The sequence below is a fragment of the Balaenoptera borealis genome, assembly GCF_965194805.1.
Source record: "Balaenoptera borealis genome assembly, chromosome: 5".
NCBI classification, from domain to species: Eukaryota; Metazoa; Chordata; class Mammalia; order Artiodactyla; family Balaenopteridae; genus Balaenoptera; species Balaenoptera borealis.
In genome coordinates this window covers 19,551,969-19,566,683 of record NC_138862.1, presented here as the reverse complement: position 1 = coordinate 19,566,683, position 14,715 = coordinate 19,551,969, and the positions used below count along the sequence as shown (strand labels likewise).

Genomic DNA, 14,715 nt, shown 5'->3' with positions numbered 1-14,715 from the left:
TATGGCTGTGTTGGGTCTTCGTTTCTATGCGAGGGCTTTCTCTAGTTGCGGCAAGTGGGGGCCACTCTTCATCGCGGTGCGCGGGCCTCTCTTGTTGTGGAGCACAGGCTCCAGACACGCAGGCTCAGTAATTGTGGCTCACGGGCCTAATTGCTCCGCGGCACGTGGGATCTTCCCAGACCAGGGCTCGAACCCGTGTCCCCTGCACTGGCAGGCAGACTCTCAACCACTGCGCCACCAGGGAAGCCCCCAAAAGTACCCCTTTTGTGTGTATCTTTAGCAAGGAGCAAAAGGGCAGATAGTTGCGGCAAGAATGAGAAAAGAGGGTGCCAACAACTTTTCTTGTAAAGCATTAAATCTTTCTTGTTACTGCCCAGAAAAACTGGCGTGAGCCTGTTGTTGAATCTGTATCCTTTCTCCTTGCTTAACTAGAGTATAGCTCTCACATTTCTGCCATTTTGACTTTCCTTTCTGGGTCCTCTGCCCCTCTCCCGCCATGGGCATTAAGCTTCCATCACTGTCACCAAGGAAACAGCAGGGATGCTCATTCCTCACAGCTCTGCCTATCTGAACTCTGGTTGCCTTTGTCCACTGAGCTAACTAAATTCTTCGTGTGCACACCACTAAATCGACTGTCCTCTACACAGAACTTTATCCATTATTCTACGTTTAAAAAAAAAACAACAACGTATAACTATTTCTTCTCTTGGGAATGGTCTTTTTCCAGACCTGTCAGTACTGTTGAATGCAGCAGACGTTTTCGGTCCCTAGGAGGAAATATATAAATTGCCTGTTTAGCCCTTGCACTGTGTGCACTATATAAGTGCGGGTCAATTTTAAAGCGCGCACCAGAGCATTCATAATGGGTTTCGCTTTTAAAAGCACTGCAGACCAAAAATAAACCTGACAAAGGGCAGCTGTAGAGTTTTAACATGTGGAAAACTCCACAGGCGGCAGTTATATAACTGGAAAGAAACATGATAAATATTTCATACCGTTAGATGAACTTCTAACTCTGACACGTGAAAAGCAAAGAACACAAAACACACCTCAACTCTCCACAAAGAAGCAGAAAGCTTACACCGAGGAGAGGCCAAGGCGATTGCTAAAATCTGAGTCCTGCCTTCCAGCTCGAGTCTTGATTGCTTTTTTTCCCCCCTTCGCCTTCAAGGCGGAGCCGGCAAACCCCATCTCCCCGGAGCGCCTACCCGGCAGGTTCGCGGGTTGGCCAGAAATTTTCCAAAAATCTCCACCCTTAGGCTGAAAACCCCCAAAGAAGTTTTGTGCCAAGGAGGGGAAGAGAGGAGTCGGAGCAAGGCAGGCGCAGTCCCTCCTCCTCCGCGCCCCACCCCCAAGCCCTGCGGCCAGCGCCTCCCGCGCCCGGGCTCCTCGCCCTGGGGGACAGCTGGCAGCCCCGCGCGGGACCAGACACAAAGCCGATCAATCCCGGCGGCGCGGGGGTGGGGGCGGGGGCCGCCCGCCCCGCCAGGGCTTCCCTTCCGCCCGTCGCCTCCTCCGGCCCCCTCATTAGGACCCAGCCGACACCTCGTCCGGCTTCCTCGGCCCGCCCCGTCCCAACCTCCCCGCACGCCCCCCTCCCCCCAAAAAAGAACTGTCCAGACCCCCCCAGGCCCCTGGTTAGGCCAGACCCGCCTCTAGGCAGCGGGCTAAGAAGACGCCCCTGGAAGGGGGAAACTGACATCCCATCAGGCCCCGCCCCTCCCCGCCCCTCCCCTGCACGAGTCTCTCCTCTCCCGCCCGGAGAAGTTCAGTGCCCCCCCGGGCTGCCTCCCGCGCTCCCGCGCTCCCGCCGCCGGGACCCTCGGCTTCCGAGGAGCCGGCAGCTCCCGACCCCGCGAAGATGGCGAGGAGGAGCCGCCACCGCCTCCTCCTGCTGCTGCTGCGCTACCTGGTGGTCGCCCTGGACTGTAAGTTGCTGGGGTACCGCCACCCTCCCACCCACTCCTGCTAAGACCAGCTCCCCCAAACCTACAGCCCCTACTACGCTCGGCGCTGGCGGAGGGCTTTCTCTGGGGCCCCGGACGGAAGGTCTGCCGCGGGGCAGCTGACTTGACACCCAGCGAGCCCAGAATTCGGGGGTGCCGTCTGCGGCGGGGGGCCGGAGGTCTTCGGTTTAGTGTAAACCGCCTCTGATTTTGTCAGTTCTAGTTAGAGAAAGTTAAGGGTCCACACCAGCAGGTTCTCATCTTCTTGCAAAGTTGGGTTAAGTTTTCAAAGACACGGAGACGTGAATAGAATGCAAAACTCACTAACTCCTTAGAAGATGCTAAGATCCCAAGATGGCATCACTCGGAGGCAGGCGCCGGCCACACTCTTCGCACTAGAGCAGGGGGCACTATTAGAATTTTCTTGGCTTTTGAGGGTCCCAATTGTGCCGCTAATATGCAGTGCACTTTTGGGACGCGGGGTGGAAGGAAATTCCTGGCTGCTGAGCCAGAATTACTTGTATCCTCTCCACCTGCACATCTACATTCAGTTAGAGGAGTCTGGTCTGGGCGCTCCAGCCAGCTGCTGTGTCCTCAGGGGACGTCCAACGGGATGATCGTTAGAAAGATACAGAAGCTCTGATGCAGTAGCGGGGGACGTCCCAAAGCCAACTTCACGGGATGGTTCTAAACAGGATTTTCACGGATTCTGGGCTCATAAGATTTAAAATCCTGGGAATGGTTCCTATTATTTTGTTTTCCTCGCGTTAACTTTTTAGAAAAATGGAGATTACAATAGATCTTTAGCACACTTAAGAAACGAAGTTTTCCTTTTTCTTTCGTTTTAACTTTTTTCTTTTTTCTTTCCTTTTATTTATTTTTAATAGAATGCATTATTGTTGTTGCTATTCAAGTTCTGGTAATATACTACTTAAAATAACCTGCAGGTTGCGTGTCTAATAGCATAAAACAATGACTTTTTCTCGAGCTCTCATTGCCTGAGTATTGCTCAGCTCAACGTGGTGTGAGTTTTTGTCCCTAAGTGGGGAAAGAAGGTGCAAGTTGTCTCAGTGAAGGGGGCATGTGCTGACCTCTATTATAGGAAATCAAACCAAGAAGTCAAGGCTTCACAATAAAAACCATTACGCAATTTTGACACATCAATTGGTATCATGTTGAACACAGACAACAAAATCACTAATGCCGAAAGGCAACAAAGAAGAAGGCTGGAGGAATTGTAACAAAACTACTGGGAAAGTTATGTATTTCACTGACAGTCTTAAATTTGAAATAAAAAGGCCTGACTTTAGTGTAGAATTATCACTAATTAAAAACAGAGAAAATGATTTTACTCTGGTATTACTACACAGTAATCAAAATAGAAACAAGACACCCTAAGTTTGAAACTGTAGCCAAGAATAACCCAGAGGCAAACACAGGCTTAGATGAATAGGCAGAATAAGCGCTTTTTCAAGCTTTGGGTAAAGTTAACACTTTGGCCCTCCTAACCCTGACTCCTACAGGGGATTAATTTGGAAGTGTGCAGGGATCTTTTCTGTATTGTTCCTGGGATGCCAAAAGGCCTGGTATTACAAGAATGTTTTATTTGCTTTTTAAAAATTTTTTAAATTTTATAACAGTTTAGACTTAAAGAAAAATTGCAAAGATGGTATAGAGAGTTCCCATATACACCACACCCACTTTCCCCTATTATTAATATTTTACATTAGTGTGATACATTTGTCACAATTAAGGAACCAATACTGATACATTATTATTAACTGAAGTCCACACTTTATTCAGATTTCCTTCTTTCTTCCCTGATGTTCTTTTCTGTTCCAGGATCCCATCCAGGACACCACAGTACATTTAGTAATCCTGTATGTATCCTTAAGCTCCTCTTAGCTGTGAGTTTCTCAGACTTCCCTTGTTTTGTTATTACCTTGACAGGTTTGAGGTGTATTGGCGAAATAGTTTGTAGAATGTCCCTCAATTGGTGTTTCTCTGATATTTTTCTCATGACTGGACTGGATTTATGGTTTTTTTGGAGGGAGATCTCTGAGGTAAAGTATCATTTTCATCACATCATATCAAGGGTACATACTGTGACCATGACTTATCACTGTTGATGTTAACCTTTATCACCTGGTCGGGTAGTGTATGCCAGGTATCTCCATGGGTTACCTTCCCCCCAACTTTCCATACTGTATTTTTTGGAAGGAAGTCACTATGTACAACCCACACTTAAGGAAGAAGAGTTATAATCCACCTCCTTGAGAGTGGAGTAGCTCCATAAATTACTTAGAATTTCTCTGCTTGAGAGATGTCTCTCCCCCCCACTCCATTCATTCATTCATCTATGTTTTTTTCAGTATAAGCTCATCAATATTTATTTTGCACTTTGGATTACAGTCCAATACTATTTTATTTATTTTAGATTGTCCAGCTTTGGCCATTGGGAGTTCTTAAAATTGGTTCCTGTGTCCCTTTGACATCCCCCCATCATTGTGTATATATGTGTGTTTGTTTGTTTGTTTGTTTTTAGCACTTCCTTACTTTCTGGTCCCACAAAATGCTCCAGCCTGATCCTGTGTATATTTTCTGCTCCAGTTCCAGAATGAGCCACTGCTCCAAGGAGCCCTGGTCCCTTTGATTGGAGAATGGTATTAGAAACCAAGATCTGGGCACTAGGTACATTCATTGCTTTTAGGGTGTTGTTGAAAAGACAAGAATGTTCTTCGAGGCTAAGTTTCACTCCACCGTCCTATTTTTGATTTATCCACTCAGGTTTCACATTCAGATCCAAAAACTGTACTGAAGGCTTACCTATGTATCACACCGTTCCTAGGACTTTCCTGTATGTTTTCTCTTTTTAAGTTCTCAACAAATGCATGAGATAGAACATATTTTCAACTTACAGGTAGGGACCCTAAGGCTCAGGAAAGCTAAGTCACTTGTCTAAGCTCACTTATCTAGGCTGGAAAGAGGTGGAACTGGGAGTTGAAGATCAGAGACTTTGTTGCATAGATAGCTGGCCTTCACTCCTCTCATTTTTCTGAGCACTTAACTCTTTTTGCCATCTTCATTCAAGAAAAGACAGTGGATTCCTTGTGCTCTAATTATATACTCATCTTCTTGATATTCATCCCAAATACGACTGTACCACTCTTTTGTCTCAATCCTAATATGTATAATATCATGCTCATTCCCATTCTTTCTTTTTACTTCTATCTGTCAATATTCTTTGTTTCTTTTTGGTAGTCAGGAGGATTGCTTTTTGTTGTTGTTGCTGTTATTTAAATTCTGATTTCAGTGTACCTGTTGATAGGTGGACATTTATTTGTGTGTTTAGTTGAATTATATTTTTCTTTCCCACTAAAATAGAAGCTCCATGTGGGAAGAAATTTCTTGATGTTTGCTCACTACTGTATGTCCAGTGCTGAGCAAAAGTGCTTGGTTAATGGTATGGGTAAATATACACCTGTCGAAGGGGAATGGGTTAAGGTGGAATGGGTGGAAGAAATGTATGGATAGAGTTAATGATCGTATTATAAATCATGAAGACCTAACTTATTCTACGTAGGTGAGATGTCAGATTTCTCTGAGGTAACACTTAAGAAAAGGAGTTGAATGTGAACAAGAGCAGTGTGCTGTTCTTGGCAATACACAGCTGGTGGCAGCTGGTCCTCAGATCTAGACTGGAACCCAAGCCAGGCAACTTGGCCTGAGTTTGTAATCTCTCATCAACTGACAAGGACTGTGGAGGGGGAGAGAGGTTTGGATCTTCTGCAAAATTACAAGGTTCTGCCTCTATGATGGAATTGACCCAAAACAGCACTCCAGGAAACCGGTGCCCAGAAAATTCTGCCCTCTGTCAACATTGTTAAGAACAAAGCATCATAATCAACTTGCTGAAGAGAACTGGTTCCATCTTGACATAGTCAAGATGAATGCAAAGGTCAAATTGTGCTTGCTGGTAGACCTGATAATCATTTTAAGACAGTAACAGACATGACATTAAAAAGGAAGATGTCAAAAGCAAAAATATCAGCATAAAGAGAACAGTGAGTTCCCTATGGCTGAGGACACTCATTTACCTCCACATGAGCAGTTCAATGAGAGAAGCCCATGTGAATTTACACACATTTGCTCTGCCCATGGTTTCTATCACACTGTCTTCCTCCAGTGGGCCTCTTTGGTGGAGAAGATGTATTAGACCATAGAGGCAAGAGCTACTGTGTTTGTTAAAGTCAGACCAGCAGAAATCTGTAAAAGCCATTGTTTAAAATAACATTTCTTTACATCCCATAACAATGTAGTGACACCACTGCTGAGCCGATACTCCAGGCTATTTGTATTGCCAGATTGATGTGTTGTTTTGTTTTTTTTTTAATAAATTCATTTATTTTATTTTTGGATGGGTCTTCGTTGCTGCACGCGGGCTTTCTCTAGTTGCGGTGAGCGGGGGCTACTCGTTGCGGTGTGCAGGCTTCTCATTGCAGTGGCGTCTCTTGTTGCGGAGCACGGGCTCTAGGCACGCGGGCTTCAGTAGTTGTGGCATGCGGGCTCAGTAGTTGTGTCACACAGGCTTAGTTGCTTCGCGGCACGTGGGATTTTCCCGGACCAGGGCTCGAACCCCTGTCCCCTGCAATGGCAGGTGGATTCTTAACCACTGCACCACCAGGGAAGCCCCCCAGGTTGATGTTTCGAGGAAGATGAGGGTGAGTCAGAATCTGGGTCAAGTGCTTTCTTTGACAAAAGAAGAAAAAGAAAACTTAAAACTGGGCACTACTTTCTTGGAAGGTGTTACTGAGGTCAGAACTCAGAAAAAAAAAAGCCCAACTGTATTAGTTTCCTATTGTCGCAGTAACAAATTACGATAAATTTAATGCAGCACTAATTTATTATCTTAAATTTCTAGAGGTCAGAAGTGTGAAATAGGTCTCACTGGGCTAAAATCGAGGTATGGGAAGGGCAGTGTTCCTTCTGCAGGGTCTAGGGGAGAATCTGTTTCCATGTGTTTTCCAGCTTCTAGAGGCCAGCCATGGCCCCATTCCTCCAGATGCAAAGCCAGCAATGCCAGGCTGCCATTTCTCTGGTTCTCTCTCTTCTGCCTCCCTCTTCCACTTATAAGGACCCTTAAAATTACATCAGGCCCACCTGGGTAATCCAGAATAATCTACTCATCTCAAGATCAGCTGGTTAGCGACTTTATTCCATCTACAACCTTATTTCCTATTTACCATGTAAGGTAACATATTTATAGGTTCCTGGAATTAGGATGTGGACACCTTGGGGGGGGGGCATTATTTTGCCTACCACAGCAACCAAAATTAGGATGTGTGTAATCGGTGTTGTGGCCAAGAACATTCTAGAGCCCATGGAGCAACCATAACTCTTCCCTTTAAATTATACTTCATAGTGTTACAGATTTGCATTTTTTGAGCTGTATTTCTGATGGCATAGTGTAATGGTAAAGAGCACGTACTCTGATGCTGAACTCTGCTCACTTACTAGCTCTGTGACCTTGTACAAGTTATTTGACTTTTGTGTGTGTTAGTTGACCCATCTGTAATGGTGATAATCCCAATAACAGTACTTACCTCATAGAGGTTTAGGGAGAAAGAAATGTGTTCACATGTATAAAGCACTTAAAAAACTGTTACTGTTATTATTGTTAAAATTTGGGGGCAATGAAGCTAAACATTCATATTATCACTTATAATGGATTTCTGACATTTTTGAGAGTCATAGACAAAGAATAGGCTGTTTCATAAGTACTGTACTAGTTTAAACAGCCTGTTTTATTTACTTTTATTATGTTAAGAGTTTATTTTAGGGAATTCCCTGGCGGTCTAATGATTAGGACTCCACGCTTCCACTGCAGGGGGCACTGGTTCAATCCCTGGTCGGGAATTAAGGTCCCACAAGCCGCGCAGCATGGCCAAAAAGTAAAATAAAATAAAATAACTAAAATGTTAGATTAAAAACTTTAAAATGTTAAAAAAAGAGAATTTTTTTAGAATGTGTTTTTTAAAGTTTTATTACAAAATACACACACATACGTCTCTATCTATCTGTCTATGAAAAGATTATACTCGTAACCAGGTAAAGAAGATGAGGGAGACCATTTCTGATGGCGCCAACAGCATGCACAGATGTCCTTGGGGGAGAGCGTTCAGGAAGAGGGTGAAGGAATAAAATAAGTTCTTTAAGGCCAGAGTATGGAGAGCAGTGGAGAGTGAGAGACAGCAACCAGGGGGTGGGGGGCTTTGTGAGACACAATTAGGATTTTGAATTTATCCTAAAGTAAGGAGAAGCCATTGAAGGCTTTTAAACACTGAATATCAGTCAGATTTGCATTTCAAAAAGAGAACACAGTGGATGGAGGATAGAGAATGGGCAGAATGGGTAGGTGGGAAGTTGGAAGTGGGGAGACCAGCGACTGGAGTGGTCCAGGCAATTACTTCCTAATTATGTCTTTTATATAGTTTACTGAAATATATACATACACAAACATAGATCATTAAACATATACATATACCCAGAGAAAATTGTTTTATTATTTGAAATGTAGTTAATTAATCAGGGATTTGAGAAAAATTGTTCTTTGGTTTTTAAGGAATTTTTTAAAAAGTCACGTATACTGCAGGTGTTTCCAACTTTCTGTTCAGCTCCCAGCATATAAACGTAAAACAGTAGCTCTTTGGGTTACTATTTCTCTTCTTTCAGTGTTGTTCTCTTTTCCAATACCTGAGTTTGTCTTCCATCAGTATTTTTTTAAGTGTTTTTAGAGTTTCACCAAGTTGCCACCCTTTGGAGGGTGATTTGATTAGTTGTGATGGGAAGAAGAGTGGCCTTCTATGTTACTAAGGGTATGAGTGTGTGCATGAGAGAGAGAGAGAGAGGGAGAGAGAGAGAGGATGTGTGTGCCCAAATGAATGCCTGCTGACAGGTCCACAGAACCCTACTCAGGATCTTCAAACCAATGAGTGGGTCAGCAGTGTTCTGCAGTTTGAATTGTTCTTATGTTTTATGAGGAGAGAAGCAAAACACTGTCCTGGACCTAGTCCTGTGAAGTAGGTCAAGAGCTGCTCTCTTAAAGGGAACCCTGCTACACTGTTGATGGGAATGTAAATTGGTGCAGTCACTATGGAAACAGTATGGAGGTTCCTTAAAAAACTAAAAATAGACTTACCATATGATCCAGCAATCCCATTCCTGGGCACAGATCCGGAAAAGACAAAAACTCTAATTTGAAAAGATACAGGCACCCCAGTGTTCGTTGGAGCACTATTTACAATAGCCAAGACATGGAATCAACCTAAATGTCCATTGACAGATGAATGGATAAAGAAGATGTGGTAAATATATACAGTGGAATATTACTCAGCCATAAAAAGAATGAAATAATGCAGTAAGTCAGACAGAGAAATATAAATAGCATATAATATCACTTATATGTGGAATCTAAAATGAAATTATTTCCAAAACAGAAATAGACTTACAGACATAGAAAACAAACTTATGGTTACTAAAAAGGAAGGGCAGGGAGGGATAAATTAGGAGTTTGGGATTAATAGATCCACACTACTATGTATAAAATAGATAAACAACAAGGACCTACCATGTAGCACAGGGAACTATATTCAATATCTTATAATAACCTATAATGGAAAAGAATCTGAAAAAAAAAAATATATATATATATACTTTGTTGTATACCTGAAACTAACACAACATTGTAAGTCAACTATACTTCAATAAAAAAATAATAATTTAAAAAATATATTTTTCGGAAACAATTTTGAACGGTTCCCGAAGTACAACCACAGAACTGTATAATGTTCTAAGGGACAGAATTCGACGAGTACTGATTAAACCATGATTTTCCTCCCAGAAATTCTCTAAAACTGTTGAAAATAGAGGTAAACACTTCATTTTACTCTAAGTAAACGGGTCATTCATGCCTGTTCAACTGCGTTCTCCAGATCTTCAGAGGATCTCCTACTGCTGTTGTTGACATTGCTAACAGCCCACCTGGAAAGAAACTTTGTGGAGAAAAATGTCAAATATTTCCTTCTAGAAACTGGAAGTGGGGAAACATACAAGAGGGGACTCTATGTGAGTAAATAAAGTGCTCTTGAATGATTTAAAAAAGAAAAAGAGCCACTCTCTTAGCTTTCCACCGTCTGTGCTCCAAAAGCCCTGAGCAAGAATCCTCGTCAGCATAACTGACATGAGTTTTAGTCCTTAACTAAAGAGTCTTGTCTCTCTCTCTCTCTCTCTGATGTCATTGGACTCAAGATTTTATTTGTTTCGTTGGATTTTCTATTTTGTTTTAGTTTTCCAAATGCCTCACAGGGACATTTTGGGAAAAATTTGTCTTTATACTTGTACAGAGTGAAGAAGCCTAGCTGGTCTCTCTCCTTTATGCAAGGTGTTTCCGGTTTGCTGGCTCACGTCTTGTCAAAACAGTCGCCTGCTGTTTTCAGTTTTAGCTTTTCTCACACTATGAAAACTTGCTCAATACTTTATGATGGACGTGATCAAAGACAAAAATAGATCACTGTTAAATGCATCTACTTACATGTTCAACTAGCATAATTTATGTATATGGTGAATTCGAACATCACAGAAAAGTTATCAAATGAGAACTGTCTCCTTTACAGTCCTCCTGATTTTTATTCCACTCCCACTCTTTTAATCTGATTGTTTAATTGAGGTATAGTTGATGTACAGTATTGTATAAGTTTCAGATATACGACATTCACAATTTTTAAAGTTATATATACTCCGTTTATAGTTATTATACAATATTGGTTATATTCCCTGTGCTGTACAATATATCCTTGTAGCTTGTTTATCTTATGCATAGTAGGTGGTACCTGTTAATCTCCTACCCCTATGTTGTCCCTTTCCCTCACTCCCTCCGCTCGTAACCACTAGTTTGTTCTCTATACCTGTGAGTCTGTTTCTTTTTTGTTATATTCACTAGTTTGTTTTATTTTTTAGATTCCACATATAAGTGATATTATACAGTATTTGTCTTTCTCTGATTTATTTCACTAAGCATAATACCCTCCAAGTCCACTCATGTTGTTGCAAATGACAAATTTTCATTCTCTTTTTATGGCTGAGTAATATTGCATTGTGTTTGTGTGTGTGTGTGTGTGTGTGTGTGTGTGTGTGTATGAGACATCTTCTTTGTCCATTCATCTGTTGATAGACACTTAGGTTGCTTCTATATCTTGGCTACTGTAAATAATGCTGCTATGAACATTGGGGTGCATGTATCTTTTTGAATTAGTGTTTTTGTTTTCTTCAGATCTATGCCCTGAAATGGAATTGCTGTGCCATATGGTAGCTCTGTTTTTAGTTTTTTGAGGAACCCCCATGCTGTTTTTCACAGTGGTTGCACCAATTTACATTCCTACCGATAGTGTATAAGGGTTCCCTTTTCTCCACTTCCTCATCAATGAAGTAGCCCACTCTTAAGTTTCTTGCATGTGATTCCAGAAAAATCGTCGGGGGGGAATGTAGTTCCAGCATATATGAGCATACCTGTATAGTTTCTTTAAAAATAAAAATCAAAATTACTGTGCTTAATGTTCTGCACCTTCCAACAGATCAAATCATATTGTGTATAATATTCTGTGCTTTCCTACAAAGTATCTATTTTTACCAGTAGCTAAAGCCATAACCCAAAGCTGGGTCGCCAAACAGGACTCATGATAACATCTTGAAGAGGCCTTTTTAAAACCCTGTGCCAAGATGCAGTAGGGACTATCTTCTAGTTAAAACCACTAAATATAAGTAGTGAAACCAAGTGCTATAACAAAACAGAGGGAAATAAACTCCCAAACCAGTGATCAAAACTAGAAAGAGAAAAATTTCAACCTAGACCCAGTGAAAAAATCCAAAGGAGAAGAGAGTAAGGGCCAGAGAGGACAGAGACACCAGCACCAGCTAGGATTTACAGACAAGTGCAAGCTGCTGCTATTTTTAAAGGAGAGGAAAGAAGTAATGACCACAAATAAAATTGGAACACGTTGAGCTACTGGGAAAGTGCTAAATTTGAAAAGAGAGAATTGTGTTTATGTTCAAAAAAAATGCTGTAGAGTCACTTTAAAATAGGAATGGATTCTAATCAGAAGTAGAATGGACATAATGAAATAAACAATGACTCAAGTGTAAATAAACACTGATCTATTCAATCCAATAATTTAATTACTGGTTCTTATTATTTAATCCAATAATCTAAACACAGTGAGCTCTGCCATAAAATATATAAAAGTTTTACATAAACTGATTGGAGCTATGGTATCATTGTACCATGACCCCATATAATGCTTTTGGTCCCAGAAGAAGTCAGATTCTTTTGTGTTTGTGCCCCGTGTGTGTGTGTGTGTGTGTGTGTATGTGTGTAAGGGAGTGAACCTCTATGCCATTTTATCTAGATACAATGTTTCTCCTCCCAGCCTCCATCTCTTCTACTGTTGTTGTCGTCCTTGTTCAAATGTTCTCCATGTTGCCAAACACAAGTCCTCTCTGAAGGTCTAAGTCCAAAATCTCTTACCTCTTCTTTTAAGTCTTTCCAAGTCATCCATTTTTCAAAGCCAAAGTCTACTGCTTATTATAATCCTGGTGCTCTTGGCATGTTCCTGGTTCTCTTACGGTACTTATTGGGCTGTACAGTTATCATTTTACACGTGCATCTGGATTATGAGTTCGCTGAGGGCAGAGACAACACATCTTTGTGTCCCCAGCAGCTAGTGTGGTGCTTGGCACAGAGTGGTTCTTTAATAATTAGTTAAATAAAAGTAAGTAACCTGGAGTTTAAATGTTTGTTTATTTGCCTCTTAGCTTCATAAAATTACATAACTTTTTAGTAATACAAATCCCAGGAGACATGTAAAATTCATAGTCCTTAATGAATGTATGATTTTACTGCTCCTCGAACTCCCTCCTTGCTTGTTAACTGAGACCTCCTTAGAGTTACTAGGAAGTATAGAGACAGATCTGCCTTAAACAGGTGCTGGTTGCTGGATGCCTCCTTGTATCATAAAAACACATAAGCTTCTCTTGAATTGACAAACATTGATTATAAACTCAGATGAATTAAACAATACCTCCTCACAAACTGCCTGAGATAAAACACAACATAGGATGTTACCGAGGTTTTTTTGTTTGGTTGGTTGGTTTTGTTTTCTGCACCTCGCAGCTTGTGGAATATTTTAGTTCCCCGACCAGGGTTTGAACTCAGGCCCTTTGCAATGAGAGCATGGAGTCCTAACCACTGGACCGCTAGGGAATTCCCACAGAGTTTTAAAAGTACTCTCTGGGACAAGGGAGTCCAGATTTTCCCCTCAAGGTTCAATCCCTTTGCCACTCAGTTGATATTATAGCAATTCATGTCCCACAATAGTGAAAAGTTTATTAAGAAAGATGAGAGGACAGGGCCTGATAAAGTGATCTTTACTTCCAAACCAAAGATGGTTTTCTTAGGCATTCTTGTCCAGTAACATTTTCTTGTGGGATCTCCTCATTAGCACTGAAAAAGTTTCCTCAGAATCCCGGTAACTCATCATCTCAGTCCAAGGGTACCATCACATAGTTCAGCGTTAGGCAAATGCCAAGATTAGATACGTCTTAAGAATCTCAGCTCTATTGTGCTACTCCTCCCCAAAAGTCTGTCTGAGGATGCTGGAATATTCAAAAATCGCTGTCTGGAGCACTGGTCCTCAAACTTTTTTTTGATTCCATATTCTACTTTTTTTTTTTTTTAAAAGAGCATATGCCCCAACATAAGTTTTTGGTTATAGATTACATACATGTGTTTTTGTATCAATATATTACATTAATTATAAAATATACATAAAATAAATATTATACTAGATGCTGGAATATAAACAAACACTAATACCTTTGGGCAGAAATGAAGTGGTGGTAGCCCTATATTACAGAATTTGATAAAGCCTCTGTAATTAAAACACTATGGGACTGGTACATGAAGAGACTGACCGACCGATGGAACAGAATATAAAGTCCAGAAATTGGCCCAAGTTCACTTATAAATTTAGGATAGATAGGGATAAAAATAGAGATCTATCTATCTAAACCTACCTTTCTATATGTCTGTATTTATCTATCTATCTGTTTATTTATCTACGTATAAAATGGTAGCATCTCAAACCATTGAGAATTCTTATTAAATATTGTTACAACAGTTGTGCAGTGATTTAAGGGAAATTAGATCTGAACCTGATAGTGTACATAGGGATAAAGTCCAAATGAATCAGAGATCTAAATGTAAGTAAGTAAGCAAATAAATAAGACCATTGCCCCCAAACAAAACAAAACAAACAAAACAAAACAGAACAAAGCATGGTACGTTCTTCTATGAATTGGACTATATATCCAAAGAGCATCTGCATGAAAAAGAACACTATACACAAATCAAAAGATAAATGTCTAATTGGGAAAATATATTTGCAGTTTAATCCTCAACCAAAGAGTATTATCACTGATATAACAAAGACCCATAAAAATGGAAAGAGAATAAAAATATAAAGAACAAAATAGAAAAATGGCACATGGGCATGCCAACACACACACACACACACATACACAAGCAAACCCCAGAGAGTTCCCAGAAGAAAAATTCAAATGATTCTTCAAGTATGAAGCTCTTGGGAATTCAATGGCCGTCTAGTGATAGGACTCCTTGCTTTCACTGCCAAGGCTCCCGGGTTCAATCCCTGGTCAG

The 14,715-nt window shown here is 41.2% G+C and overlaps 1 protein-coding gene across 6 annotated transcripts in view; it reads left to right on the top strand.

Moving 5' to 3' along the window:
* Window positions 1–1,283: 1,283 nt before the first annotated feature.
* Window positions 1,284–14,715, top strand: part of JAM2 (junctional adhesion molecule 2) — a 66,292-nt gene continuing 52,860 nt past the window's right edge. For 3 of the 6 annotated variants that reach the window (XR_014244635.1, XM_082391971.1, XM_082391972.1), the window contains exon 1: window positions 1,286–1,928. Coding sequence is in view for 3 of the 6 variants with exons in the window: in XM_082391971.1 (XP_082248097.1) it covers window positions 1,862–1,928 (67 nt within the window). In the remaining 3 variants the exon portion in view is untranslated. Of the gene's footprint in view, window positions 1,929–14,715 lie in introns of all 6 variants that reach the window. The other 3 variants (XR_014244634.1, XR_014244636.1, XM_082391970.1) reach the window with 2 other exon arrangements.